The following is a 15,206-nucleotide window of genomic DNA, read 5'->3' as shown; positions in this document are numbered from 1 at the left end:
GGTTTATATTTGAAAGAAGAATTTGGCAACATTATTTTCAATTGGTTTAACCTTTTAGATTAGGCCACAATATGTGATGTTCTTACTAATAATTAATTGAATTTGGGTCTTTTTAATTATGCTCCTACTACTTTTATCAATATTTCTTCTAGGAATTCTTTTCTTTAGAGAACTGAAAGCAAGTTTTGTAATAAGTTAGGCTTTTTTTTTATTTGAATCCTTTCCTTGTGTAACTAGTTTAATCTCATTTGGTTTAAGGGTTATGCCATAAAATTTGCTTTTATCTCTTGAAAATTTATTCACAAAGGTCTCAAAACTTCTGATATTTATATTTCAAGAGGTACTAATATTAATACTATTTGTATTCTTTGTTTTAATAATATTGAGAGTTATAATCATCTATTTTTTAAATGTCAATTCTCTCATTATCTTATAATAAGTGTGTTCCTAATGGGGACTTTTTATTGCTCCTTCTAATATTATTCAAGTTTTATATCATTTTGATAATATTTCTTGTAAAATTTAAAAAAGATGCCATCTTTTTGCTTTGCTACTTTTTTTTTTGGAATGAAAGAAATTCTAGAAGTTCTAATAATAAATACTCAACAAATGATTTTGTTATTCATAATATTCATTGAATGCTTATTTATAAATGACAAAATTGAAAATTGAAGAAGGAGTTTTCTAATAATATTACAAAATTTTATGGCTTTAATTCTAATATACATTAATTTCTTATGTTGCTCTGGATGTTTTAATAGTTATTTGTTTATGTAGAATTTATATCTATTCTGATTTCTTCTTCTTCTAGAGCTTGCTCAACTTATTTTTAGAATATCTTATATTCTAAAGTTTGGATGGAATTTAATTTTAACCAATTTTAGTACATTATTATATTCTTGAATTTTGGTTGGATTTCTTATATTTTTCTTTTTTTGTTTACTGCATCCTTTGTCTTCGGAATTTTGATTGTTACTCTTTATTTGTTTGGTTGTTTGTCGACTAGCGTCCACTGTCTTTATTTTCAACTATCATTAGCCGACATTTGTTTTTGCTGGTCTGCAACTCTTTTATTGCCTACTCCCTTTACATTTAATCGATTCAATTGTTTCTGGAGACTATGCAGCCTATATGAGGGGGATTTTCTTCGTGATCTCCTTAAATTTAGGGGATTTCATACTATATTGAAATCTCTCCTCTAGCTTGTTTGCATTTGCTTATGTTCTGGGGTTCTTAGGTTTCTACCGAACTTTGGTTTTTGCCTACCTCTATTAAAGTGCAACTAGTTGAATATATTTATTTATATTTCATACTTTGAAGAGAATTTTAATATTGTTTCATAAGTAAGTTTATCATTTACTACTTGATTTTAGTATTCTATTGAGACTTGGTTTCTAAGCTATCATGATTGCCAATCGCTATTAAAAATTTAATCAGTTATGGAATATAATTATTTATATTCTTTACTTTGGATGAAATTTTAATTATCTTTTCCTATAAGCTCACCTTTATTTCCTGGAGAGCTTCCAACGTATAGTTTCTCTATTTTATATGTTTTGATTTTCTGTATGTTATAGATGTTTACTATTGTTAGCTTGAAAGTTGGACTGCTGCAAATCCTCTTTTCCATATCTTTATGTTTATTTTTATTTTCCTTAGTTTCCTATTATTTATTTTTTTGGTACGTTATTTTAGTCTCTCGTGTTTATTCTTTTAAGTTTCCCAGACATCTTTCTTCGTCGTTCTCCTCTTTGTATTTTTTGTTGGTATTTGCTTGAGGAGTTTGTTTTGGTTGCTACATCTCCTTGAAAATTTTATTGCATTTTTCTTTTTCTATGTTCTTGATTTTTCTTCTATATTGTGTTTTATTACTGCTTATAAAATTGTTCATAATTATTATTTTGAGTTTTATTAGTTTTGTGAGTTCAATTTGTGTCTCTAACTCTTCCTTTTGTGATCCTCATATTTTCCAACAAAAAAAAAAAAAAAAAAAATCTTCTGCTGTTGAGGCTCAACAAATTGCACGCCTCTAGCCCGAAAAATTATTCCATACGGATCGGACACCTTGCGTGCGGTGTCCCATCCGGACCGTAAATCACCTGATCTACGGTCTCGATGTATTTCGGTGGCCCCACCTTAAAAGAAAAAAAAAAAAAAGCAGAAATAATGCTGACCGTCCATAGGCAATAATTTCTCCTCTAGCCCTTGCCTGTCGTCTCATCGTCGTATACCGAAGCCGGCGAAAGCGATCACAGCAATGACAAATTCCGACGGAGAGCCCCTGAGAAATCACTCTGCCGACGGTTGGAAAGAACGCATCATTGTCCCAACTATAATCGCAGGTCCTCCTTCGACCTTTTCCCCTTCATTATTCATTCGCGTCCACAATCTTCAAACATCTTCGTTCCCATGCGATCTCTCTCTTTCGCAGCCCTATAAAAAATTATTATTAAATTAGGTGTACGAATTATCTGATATTGATTGGCAATTTTTTTTTTTTTTTTGTTTAGTTTCAGCTGTTCCACTGAAATTACTATCGGGATTTTTTGCGTTCAGGGGCGGTAGGTGCAGCAGCCGGACTGGTATCCAAGAACAGAATGAGTCTTGGAGCCGTTAACGTGTCCGCAGCTTATGCCTCCAACATGGCCATTGTTGCCGCATGCTATTGTGGTAATTTTCGCATTACAGTAGCTCGAGATTGTACGCTTCTTTTATGATGACGATGATGTTTTTTCCTCTTAATTTGATGAATTTTGTGGATATATACTGTTTCAAAATTTCATTCTTTTTGTGAATTTGGATCCGTCGTTGAAATTAAAGGTGTGCATGTTACACCCATCATTTAGAGTCCAGCTTGTTTTGAAGTCATAACCATCTCTGCCACAGCCTGTGCAACCTGCCTCCCAGAGCAGCCACTGCTCTGCCTAACTCATTTGTACTGCAGGATGATAACAGCACCCCTCACCAGGACCATTAATAGCTAACAGACTTGTTATGCTATGCTACTCAAAGATTCTATGATTTCTATATAATGTAATCACTGTCACTGCTATTACATTGAGAAATGAAGACAATTTCACCGTCCTTATTCTGCTTATCATTTTCTAATAAACCACTGAATCTTTGGTTATTATTGGTATCGAAGCTACTATGATCCTAATGGCAACCCATCTACTATCTCGCAAATGGAGTGATCCACATCCTCCAGTGTTCTTGACTCGACAGCAGCCGCATACACCATTGTACTTCCCTCCCTCATATTCAACATCAAACACCTTATCTCTACACTTTTTCAAAAGACAATTACTCAATATGTAGATCCTAAATTCTTCAAATCTTCACTGCCGATGGCTTCTCCAGCTTTTTCAATGGCAACACTCCTTGTCCACATAAGCTCATCTCCAATGCCCTTGGCTCTACATTCTCAAACCCTCTCTATTTGAAATAGACCTTCATTGATCAAAACATGGCCGCTACCCTCTATTTCACAATCTCAACACATTCTTTGACATCTACACAACCATAGCAAAACATTTGCAAGATACAAATCAATCTTGAGTTCTTCAACTAAAGAATGCACTACATAATATCTCCATGAAAAATCAATCCCTGACACTATTTATCTACCTTAGTCTACAACATTGTCGCCATCGGCATCCACATTGCCATGAACATATCAACTGCCATATTTTTTATGGCCTTCCCATCATTTATCATGCTTTCAAAACAACAGTTCACACCAAGATTACCCCAATTAATTTTGACGACTTCTATTCCATTTTGTTCATTGAAGAAATTAATCTCGTCAATGAATACAGTAAGAACACCAACACTTCCTATCCTCAACTTGCCCTTGCTACTTTAGGTGGCCAAGATAGCCACTTTTTCTCTCTTTATTTTGGGGCCCTCGTCAATTTCTTATCTCATCAGTGAAGCATCACCATCTTCTCTACCGGACCATGAAATAATCAGGCACCCATCAGACCAACCATAATTTATCAAATCAACCATAAACCTGGCCATTCAGTGTCCAGAATCCGACACAAATTCCCACTTGATTTGCGAACTCAATAGCCTCCAATTTGCCACTCCTCACTCAAGCCTTGAGCAAGTGGTAGTTGGCAAAAATCAATAAGTACCCATACACTGCTCTTATATTGGAGTGCTACTCGCTCCCAGTCATAGGTTTCTTCTTCTTGACCTATTTCATTCAACCTCTCTTTCCCATAAATTTAATTATGTTAAAAAATTCAATATTTGCAATAACGTGGTTATCTCCTTTGATTCATCTAGCTACTCCATGAAGGACCACTAAACCGACCGAATTCATATTTAGAGCTACAACTTTAGAGGTCTCTACCTTGTCAGCTCTTCACCACAACAGTGAACTCTTACAGTCGTTCTTTGTTAGGACACTAATTTTGTAGTTTGGCACAAAAGGCTTGGCCACCCAAACCTCACTATTATGTCTATCATATCCAAACAATGCGAACTTCATCGCTTTCTTTTAGCTCCATTATTCTCTGTCACTTGCTAGAGTGGGGAAGGGCCAATTGAACCTACTACTGAAAACAAAGCGTAATTGAGTTTAGAAAATAAAATCTTCTTTCTTTTTTACTTCACTTTTTGAAACAGTAGGCCCAGGAGAGCTGTTCAGATGAGGCATTTGGGAAGCGACGCTTTTGCTTATTATAAGCTTCACTTTAATTGGCTAGCCACTTCCTACTTTTTCTCCTTTGGGTTTCGAAAAAAACTGTTCCTATTTGATCTTTCCCGTTTGAAATTCCAAAGAAGCAATCGTGGAAATAAAATTTTGAAATTCATGAACTCAAGAGAAATAAAATGATTGTTCTTGTTATTTTTAAAAAGAAAGAGTTTTTTTTCGTTGACGGGAGAACCTTCTTCTCATTCTCTTTTTTCAAAATTGTGATTGAGAGGAGAAAGAACGAGCAATCGCCAATTATTTACTTTATCTAATAATCATATATCTAAATCACTGCTCATTCACTAAAATGTATGGGACCTTCCTCTGTTACTTCAATTCTAGGATACAAGTACTAAATTTTCCTTATTGACAAATTTTCTCTTTTTTCCTATGACTTTTCAATGTTTGCTAAATTTCTAACTCTCCACTAATTTATGGAAGTTCAGCACATGATTGACACTTAAGCGAACGCTAAAATTAAAACACTATGCTTTAACTGAGGAGAAGAATACACCAATACTCATCTCCAAAACATTCTAAAAAATTGAGGCATACTTCACCGATACTTTTGCCCATACACATCCATGTAAAATGGGATTGTTGAGCGGAATTGTCATCATATCATCAAAATCACTTGTGCTCTCCTACACGTTGCTTTTGTCTTACTCTCTTTGGGTGGATACTCTCATAACAATTGTCTATTTTTTTAATCGGCTACCCATTAAAACAATTAAAATGGTCTTTCTCTATCAACTTTATCACAAACGATATTTATATACTCACTTAAAGACTTTTGGCTGTTTCTGCTACCCTTGACTTCAACTTCACTCCCCTTAGAAGATTGCTCCTCTATCCACTCAATGTATATCCATTGTCCGCTACAACCCGTACATAAGTAATGTTGTCATGTACTGTTATGTTGTCCTCTTGTTTCCCCAATTTGTTACCATTACAAAACAAAATGTTGTCAATCATGTCAGCAGCTCTTAACCCACCCCATAAATATCTCCCCCAAAATAACCCTTTGTTCTTCCATTACCAAATCAAGCTGACCACCCACGAACCTCCCCTCAATCCACTATATTACAGTCCGCCTTTCCACAACCTCATCCCATTCCTCCAAAAAACATGTCTCAACTTCACACTCATGCCCAAGTTCGCCGGACCACAAACTCCATCCAATGCTCACTCAGTCTAAAACAAGCTCACTTAAACCCATGTATTAACCAAACCTTCTCCATGATATTCATTATTTGCCAGCTATATCCAAGCAGTTAAAGACATTTATTGGTGACAATCATAGCTGTTGAATTTCATGCTCTCCAACAACTAGACACTCGGCTCCTAATCCGTCAAACCAACCAAATCATTCTAGGCTTGAAATGGACATTTTACACCAAACTCTATTTTAATAGCACTTTTGATCTTCACAGAGTCTATCTTATCACTTAATGCTATCAACAAGAGCATTGCATCGACTGTAATGAAACCTCTAGCCTAGTCGCCAAAGTGTCCACAATTCATATTCACATCAACATTGCCCTAAAAAATCATTGGCCCATTCTAAAATTCAATGACTCCAATGCTTTCCTCCACGACATTCTCCAAAACCGGCTACATCCATCAACCCTTGATCTTCAAAGACCCACAATATTCTAATTACATGTTTTCTCAAGAAAATGCCATACAGCCTCACACAAGCCCCTTCACCAATTCTCCAACTTTCTCATCCAAAAAGGTTAACATTATGCTACTAGAATATTGTATACTTCTATATAATGGTTTCAGTGCACCATTGTCACATTGAGAAATGAAGAAAAGTTCATCACCCTTTCTCTTCTTTTTTTGACGAACTACTGAATCATTGATAGCAAGTTATTTTGATGCTCTAAAAGACTTCATCTTAATGGGGTCTTTAAGGGGAAAGCAAATATATCTTTTTACGGTTCATGTTTTTGGAAGGAAAGGAAGAAGAGCAGGATTGTGGAAGTTTTTATCTTGTTCGAGCTTTATTCAATTGCTGGATTGTAAAAGGAGTCGTTGAGCTGAACAATTCCTATCAACCTTAATTACTTTCTTTGGATTGGGCTCAAGCCAAACTAAAGTGTTGCTTGATAATTGTTGTTTACGATTGTTTATGTTCACCCATAAGCTTTAGAGAGCTCTGAAGTTTAAATCACATATTTGCAAGGGACTCAAAAAGATAATTTTAATGAAATTTGTTTAGGAAATATGTATATCATTCGGACAAATAACTTGAGTGTTATCGAGGGAAATGTTTAGAAGTGGTCTTCTTGCTTAGAACAAGATTAGAAAAGTTTTTCAGTTTTGTGATATGTATAATGACTTCTCCATCTAGTGAAAGAGTTATTTTTTAGTTAGTTCTGGACTTATAGGATATCATAGTTGTGGTGTCTTTTATTGTTAATTTTCTACAAATAACTTGAGTGTTATCGAGGGAAATGTCTAGAAGTGGTCTTCTTGCTTAGAACAAGATTAGAAAAGTTTTTCAGTTTTGTGATATGTATGATGACTTCTCCATCTAGTGAAAGAGTTATTTTTTAGTTAGTTCTGGACTTATAGGATATCATAGTTGTGGTGTGCATCTAAGAGTGTTTTTAGGTTTCTCTTGAGTCATGAAAAAAATTGTATTTGATTGAATATTTTTCTTATGCTCATTTCTTCCACTTGTGCTTTACTCATTTATTTTTATTTTTGTGTCTTTGAAAAAGTAGGTTGTTTTTTTTTTAGCAAAATTTTGAAAGCCTAATTCACCCAAATTTTTATGCTCATTTTGTAACAACCGTTAAAAATAGAAAAGTCTAATAATAATAATAATAAATTAAAATAGTTGTTGCATCCTTTTGACGTAACCAATGAGGAGGTTACACCAATTAGTAGGCGGAAGGAAGAGGGTTTCGAACAAGAACAACTGCAAATGAGAACTTGATCGAGTGAGAGCGAGTAAGTTAGACAAGCACGTTTTGCGTTGCATTCAGGCTAAAAATCGCATGTTGAGTAGAAGATCGAAGCCACCAGCGGGGAAGGATTCTCTTGCGGATTGCGAGCTAAGACGACGTCTCCTGTTCCATGTTCACTCACGGGCGAGGTAATGACATCAAATTGATGCATGCAATTCAATGACGTGCTGGTTGATGGTTGTGTACGAGGAGATCGATGTATTTTGTGGTTCATGAGTTGCGTTCGAGACACTTGCTGGTGTTCGAGCATTCGACACGAGCATGTATTTTGCAGTCAAGCATTGAGTGTAGCCAAATGAAGAATCGAGCTCATTGAATCGTAAAGCATGGATGCGAACTTTCAAATGAATGGAATCAAGAACAAGAAAGGCATGTTAGGTTTGGGTTTTAAATTTTATTTTAGAAATAATTACATTAAATAAAATTCTATTAGATATTAATATTTGACTTTACTGAATAAAGTTAGGAAACAATGATTGAAAAATTTTTCGGATAGAAAGGCTATATGGGAACAAGATCATTGATCTTGCAATAGGAAGGAGAAAAGATATTAAGGTAAAATGTACTAATTGAAATTTTTGTAATATTCTACCTTATATATATAGATTAAGTTTTAATTGAAGAAACATTTTAGGGTTTGATTGAAGAACGATGATAAGTTTTGTCATACTAATTGAAGGTTTAACAATTAAGAGTGGTGACAAAGGGTTAAACAAAGGAACAAACTAAGTATTGCATTGGAAGAAGTGAATCCTATATACATTTTTTGCTTGTATTTAATATAGTTCTTATTAGTATAAATGCATTTATTAAGCTAATTAGATTCATGGTTGAATTGTTCCAATTATTGTAGGCACCGAAAATTTTATTGAAAGTTTAAATTAAATATATTCATATAAATAATATAAGATGCTATTAATTATGTTCATGCTTTATATTCAATGCTGAATATATATATAAAAAAAAAATGAATTAAATATATAAGTAAACACAGGTGTCACCCTCTTATGTTACTGGCTTAGAAACTATTATGCCCATGTATGAAATTAGAAATAGAAAATGCATGAAAAAATAAATAAAAGATATTGTACCTTAATTAGCACAAATTTTTTATACGGTGCTCTTGCGATGACTTCCTGAATGAAATACAAATAAAAATATTTAAAAGATTCTAGTCAAGAAAAAAGAATGCAAAGTTTAAAAGCTTCAACTAAATGAAATAATAATGTTTTTCATTTTTTATTTCAGCATTCATTTTAGAATAGTTGCGTAGAAATGTAGTATTCAATAAAAATATAATTATTCACTAGTTTGTTCTAAAATTTAATATTTTATTTTAATATTTATTTCAAGAAAAGTTCATTTGAACTAAAATATCATACAATAGAGTATATTTATAGAAGATGGGAATCAAATAAAAATATGTATTTGATAATATTACTTTGTTTTAATTTTCCTTTTTTTGCTAGTATTGTTACACATTAAACATATTTATATATTTGATTTTAATTTAGTGACTATTTATAGTTTGGATGTGATTGTGGACTATTATATCGGTTAAAATGGTATGACACTACCATTTGACTGTCTTTTACTTCCTTGAAAACTCCAAGCTCTCTTTCTAGTTCATGACAAAAGTAATGTTTGAGCGAATTATGTTTTAATCCTAATCAAATGGAGCTAATATGATGATTGAATAAAATTTATAATATATAAATTAAAAATTTTTGTAAGCTAATTATATATATTTTTTATTGCAAATCTATGGATTATCAAGAAGAAAAGTCAAGTAGGAGAATATAAAGAATTAGAGTGTCACAGAATATTAGTGTTGTTGTTAATGCATTTACTCATATGATGTCTCTAATGAACCAAATAATTAGAATTCTGAATCACAAGTTAGTGGTAGTGGGGGGAGCACATGAATAAATATTTAAAGTTAGTCTTGTATAAGTGATTGCCTTTCTTTTTTTCAAAGGAGAGAGTCTGTTGAAGGTGAAAATTTGTTGATGCGGGTAGAGAAGATTATAGATGACAAGTCTTGTCTTCATGTGAGACGAGTCACACTTACGACTTTAAACTTTGCGAAATAGAGAAATGGCGGCAAAGGCAGTTGCTGGATAAATGTGGTGGTCAATTTAGCTATTTAGTACATTAGAAAGAGTTTATGAAAACATTTAAATAATGATTTGTGCCCCACTCTGCCAAGAAATAAATGAATGATTAGTTTATTAGTTTAATTCAAGGTGATCGTCCAATCTTGCAATATGTAATTGAATTTACTGCACTTTCTAGATATGTACTACAACTCATCCCAAATGTAAATTAGAAATACCACAAATCCTTATTTGAATTGAAAAATATAATCAAACAACGTTTAATTTGTAAAAACTAAATTTTTTAATTAATAAATAAATAATAATAATAATAATAATAATAAATAAATAAATAAATAAGTATGTGTCGATTAGAGGAGCCGCACACTCTCGTATGAAACTAATTGCATGCTACTTTCACACATCCCCTCATTCAAAGCAGAGAACGCGCTCAGAGGTTGTGCCCTAATCGATCGTTCATGTAGAAGGAAGATGAGAGGAAGGAGAAGGAAGATGAGAGAATGGAGAAGGAAGTAACGATAGTGAAGGAGAGGAGGGAGATTAAGAGTCGTCGTGTGTATCTTTCTTACCTGATTTGATGTTGAGCCCTAGCCAATGGGAAACCATACCATGCTCCTGTGTAGAGGAAGTGGAGCAGAAGGCTCATGCGTGCTGTAAAAGTCTTGAAATGTTGGGAATCAAAATATGCTTCTATTATGCTTTTCATTTTCATCCAATAAACTTGCTTTGATACCAATTTGTTGCAACCCGACTGACCCCTCTTTTAAGGTTAACCGTGGTGTGATAGAAGTGGACAACTTAGTTAGACCAAATTCTCACCATCATTCATTCTGAATTGTAAAATCAGGACCTAGTGGGTAAATAATTAGTTTAACTCAATCGTCGCAAACGTACATGATTCATTTGAATTAATACTTCATTTGCGCTCACATATGCTTGGAGTCGTAGAAAAATATATCACTAAAACATATATATATATATATATATATATAGTTACTAAATCTAAAATAATAAAAGTACGTTCCCAAAAATTTGTACAAACTCAAAGATTATATAATGCAATATCTGTACATTTCATACATGATCACTCGCCTTGGTGCTCCTTATCCCTTTCTATAATTCAATAACATTGAGTGAGTTAGAAACTGAGCTAAATAATCAGGGCTAAAAAATATTTTATAGACAGAAAAGTGGCAATGTGCATGATCATATGTAGCTCATATGCATAACAGGAAAATATAAATATAAACTTGTTTAATTCATATCAAACATGTAAGGAAAAATAAGAACATGAAATGTTGTAAACAGTAGCAACTGTAACAATCATATATATATATATATATATATCTCGGCTTATATATATATATATATATATTCTTATGCATTCATAGTCATATCCATTAGGATTTCATAATCATATAAGGTAATCTTAGGAAAGTCAGTTGTAATTGTATAGACTTTAACTAATTTCATGTCATGCCATTGGGATGTCACCTAGCCTGAAGGCTACTTAAATATTGATAAAGTTCAGGTCATTCCCAACATAATAGTTATCACTAGTCTTCTTTTATATTAACAATTTCATACTTTCTTTCCCCGTTTAATACAAAAAATTCATGGACTTCATCCCTGTCTGAATTCCAGGACTCGAGAATCTCAGCGTTTCTTTTTCATGTGATACTTGCAAGCATTGATGTTACTTGACCTATCACAAAAATTGCGACCTTCCTGTAATTATAATTTTTGTAACAAACATTCATTATAGGCAAATCATAAATCATATACATAAATCACATGGTACGAATACCTACAAGTGAATTTCATAAATATTCTAATCAGATCAATAAAATATTCAAATCATACATATCGTTAGTGTCAGTTTAGTGCTGTCATTTAGATAATCATATGCCAATATTCATTAATATACATAAACTCTAAATGCATTCATACGGCATAAAAAATCATATAGAAAACCTAGAGAAAGATATTATACTTAATTTCAAGCATGATTATTGAGCTCGCCGCTTAGAGTAAACGACTTGGACTTCATAAACACTTAGAACATTCTTTAAATTCTTGGCTTATATCATGATTTAACCCTAAACATAATTTAATTGCGAAATCTTACCTGAAAAGGACTTTCCTGTGTAAATTCTCCATAAAGGTTTCTTTTATTTTTTTCTTCTTTCCTTCTCCTTCCTCCCTTATCTCTTATCCCTTCTCTATTACCTGTGAAATAGACTCAGCGAAGAGCATACTCTGTTCACTAGTCCCGCGACTGTTTCTGCTTAGCTTCATTAATAAGAGAATTATAGAAAATGCTTCAACTAGTGGTGAATCACAGAAGTTCTTAGGGAATGAAAGGCATGTACTAAATATCATAGAAATGAAGTTTCTCTTACCAAAATCTTCCCAAAACTCCTAATTGTGACCTTTGGCTCTCTGTCGTGTGCGTCAGTTGCGCTTGCTACAGTGTTTCGATCGTTGAACTCTCCGGACCATTGGAAATGAGGACCCAGGAGGGGGAAAATGCAAGGGTTATGCCGCTTTTAATACAATGAATTAAATCCTAGCTTTTCATCTACAATTGATGGCCGCATGGTGCCGGAGAAGGTTGGTGATACAGTGCTGAGGGATTAGGAATTTAATCATATGCTTGATTAATTTTAATTAAACTATCAGTTTTCTATTTTTTATCTTCAATATATATGTAATCCATATATAATGTTATATAACAAATCAATCTATTTAAATTACAAAATTTTATAAAATTAACTCGGTCGGATTTCCAAGAATATGAAAATTGGGTTATATTTTATTATTGCCAAAAATTCAGCTGATTTGTCCAAAACTTGATATTTACATGTCGTTCATCATCCCACTCACGGTATCGATCCCACAACTTTCCTAATGCCTTTCTATGTTCTATCACATCTAAAAATCCTAGAATGGTGTGAGGAGTACTATTTTATGATAAATAAATAGCTCATTCCCCTATTTATGTCGTATTTACAGCATTCTTAATTTTCTGCAGCTTTGCAGCAGGTTGCTGCTTTCATATGTCGCTTATTGCTATCTATAATCTTCTGCAAAACCAGAAAAAGGCCAAATTCTGGATATTTCTTGGTAGATTCTGAGATTATGAGAGTTTTTTCCTGTTTGGAAGTATTGTATTTGGCTATAACAAATTGAGTCGTGTAAAATAGTTTGTGTTTTTTTTTTTTTTTGTCTTTAACTTTAACAAATGTTATAAGCACTGGAAACATTATCAAAGAAACTAAAATCAATTGGCGTATAATCTTTGTTCGATGTCTATTAATTTGTTGTGGATTGGAACACTCACTTTCTGGGGATGGTGTAAGGTGATCAACATTTTATTGGTAGGAATCTTGCACGCTATTACCAATTAGTTTTTTAATTTCTATAAAATCTGACAATTGAAATCATTAAGTGAATGATGCTAAAAACATCAACTTGAAAATACTTGATTGATGATTTTTTAACAAAGGGCTAGTTTGGCTTGTGGAAATAATCTTTTGTGACATGGTATAAAGAAAAATCAGGAAAGAAGAGTTTACTAAAGTCTGTAATTATATTAGAATTGCTATATGAAATTTGAGGATTTTGAATAAAAAAATAAATTAATTGGCTGGTATAATGTATTAAAAAAACTGAATATTCCTTTTTTATAAAAAAATAAAAAGAAAAATCAAAATTTAGGGATATTGAGGAAGGTTTTTTTTTATATGCTGGAAAGGTTAGCAATATGAATTGGTTTGTTATAGTGTTTATTGCAAGTCAAAAGATTAAGTGGTTTAGTTGAAAATTGTTCGCAACTGTGTGATTGTTATTAAAATAATTATCAATGATTACATTATAAATGCATTTTGTGCATAAGGTTATCAATTTGGATTAGAAGATGGATTAAAAATTTTTTTTGGAAAAAAATATGATTGAACTACTATAATCTATACCTCCACTAAGAAAAGGTCTTTATTGTTGATAATTTAAATTGGCATGCATGCTATTGTGGAATTTGCTTTGATACCGTTCATGGTAGCTTATGAATTAAGAGATAGAAGTACAATGACCCAAGTTATACTTGAGTTCATAGTAGCATAAAATCTTAGAATATTAAAGTCATACTTAAGAAATAAAAAACACACTTAATTTGTTTGAAAAATTGAAGTTGGTGATTCACAAATAAACTTATATATTAATTGGAAGAAGGGAATTTGTTTGCATAAATAATATGTTTTTTTATGAGAGACTTCGACCACATAATTTGAGTAATATTTATAGATTTAGGGTCTGTTTGGGGCAGCTGCAGCTTATCCAACTTCTGCTGATAAGCAGTTTATCCTGATAATCTGCTGATGACCAGCTGATCCGGATAAGTTGTTTGGCTGTTTGGTTAACGCGTCTGGAAAACAGCTGATTGTGAAAAATTGACCATTTTGCCCCTGTTCTGAATAAACAGTTTAGCTGTTTGGTTAGTGCGTTTTGTAAACAACTTATTTGTAAATTTTTTGAGTTGAATAAATAATCTGTGTAGCAAAATGTTATTTTCTCAAATGTCTAGAAATGAAAATGCAAAAAAATTTAATAATATTTATATAACTCAAAAAAGTTGTGATTACATCAAACAAACATAGTGATATATATGAAAGTTCATTACACATTTATGAAACTCTAATATGGATTATAGAAAGAACCCAAAAAAAAGAAGAAATAACATGTTAAAATTACAAGGAAAAATATGACAATATTGAGTTTAACATGTAAAGTCACATCATGACGAATGTTGCCCGTTTCTGCTATCTCAAATCCCCGAGCAAGCGTGTCTTGATGGGGTGCGGTGTACACGGAAGAACTCGAACCATATGCGGTGGTCTCCTGTTGTGGTACTGTCGAACTCCTAGGACCTGTGTCCAATTGGGATATCGTAGAAACAGTTGTATTGTCCGTCCACCTGAAGAATTTACCGTCTTCAGGTCTTTGTCCCCACCGCAGGCACCTGTAAAATTGTCTCCCGTAGCTATGTGTCTGGTGAGACGTTAATAATGTGACGTTAATAGCAACGACGGTAGTCCACAACGACACATCACTTTCTCGGACTTCCCGGAATGTCTGGAACTCATTCTTCTGCATTTTAAAAAATAGAATCGATCAGTCCAAAAAATAAGGAAATATAAAAAGTAAACTTACCCAAGTGTAGATCCAGCGATTGCTGACAACAAATTTACGTGGCCGTCCAAACTGCTCCACTGTTATCCACCATAGAAGAGGTGAAGCTATTAACCAGCATAAAAGAACATATCAACATAAACAAATGCAAAAATAAAATGAAAAGTGTGTCGTGGCACACACACACACACACACAGATAAATATAAAATTTTTTA

The 15,206-nt window shown here is 32.9% G+C and overlaps 1 protein-coding gene across 1 annotated transcript in view; it reads left to right on the top strand.

Annotated features, from left to right (window-relative positions):
• The first annotated feature begins 2,180 nt into the window (after positions 1–2,180).
• Positions 2,181–15,206, top strand: part of LOC110034165 — a 20,545-nt gene continuing 7,519 nt past the window's right edge. Inside the window, exons 1-2 of the mRNA XM_020738455.1 lie at positions 2,181–2,342; positions 2,557–2,670. Of these exons, the coding sequence (XP_020594114.1) occupies positions 2,258–2,342; positions 2,557–2,670 (199 nt within the window). The 5' untranslated portion in view covers positions 2,181–2,257. The remainder of the gene's footprint in view (positions 2,343–2,556; positions 2,671–15,206) is intronic.

This window comes from Phalaenopsis equestris, unplaced genomic scaffold (assembly GCF_001263595.1).
Source record: "Phalaenopsis equestris unplaced genomic scaffold, ASM126359v1 Scaffold001366, whole genome shotgun sequence".
Lineage (NCBI taxonomy): Eukaryota > Viridiplantae > Streptophyta > Magnoliopsida > Asparagales > Orchidaceae > Phalaenopsis > Phalaenopsis equestris.
The sequence above is the reverse complement of the archived record's forward strand: the minus strand, read 5'-3'. Positions and strand labels throughout refer to the sequence as shown.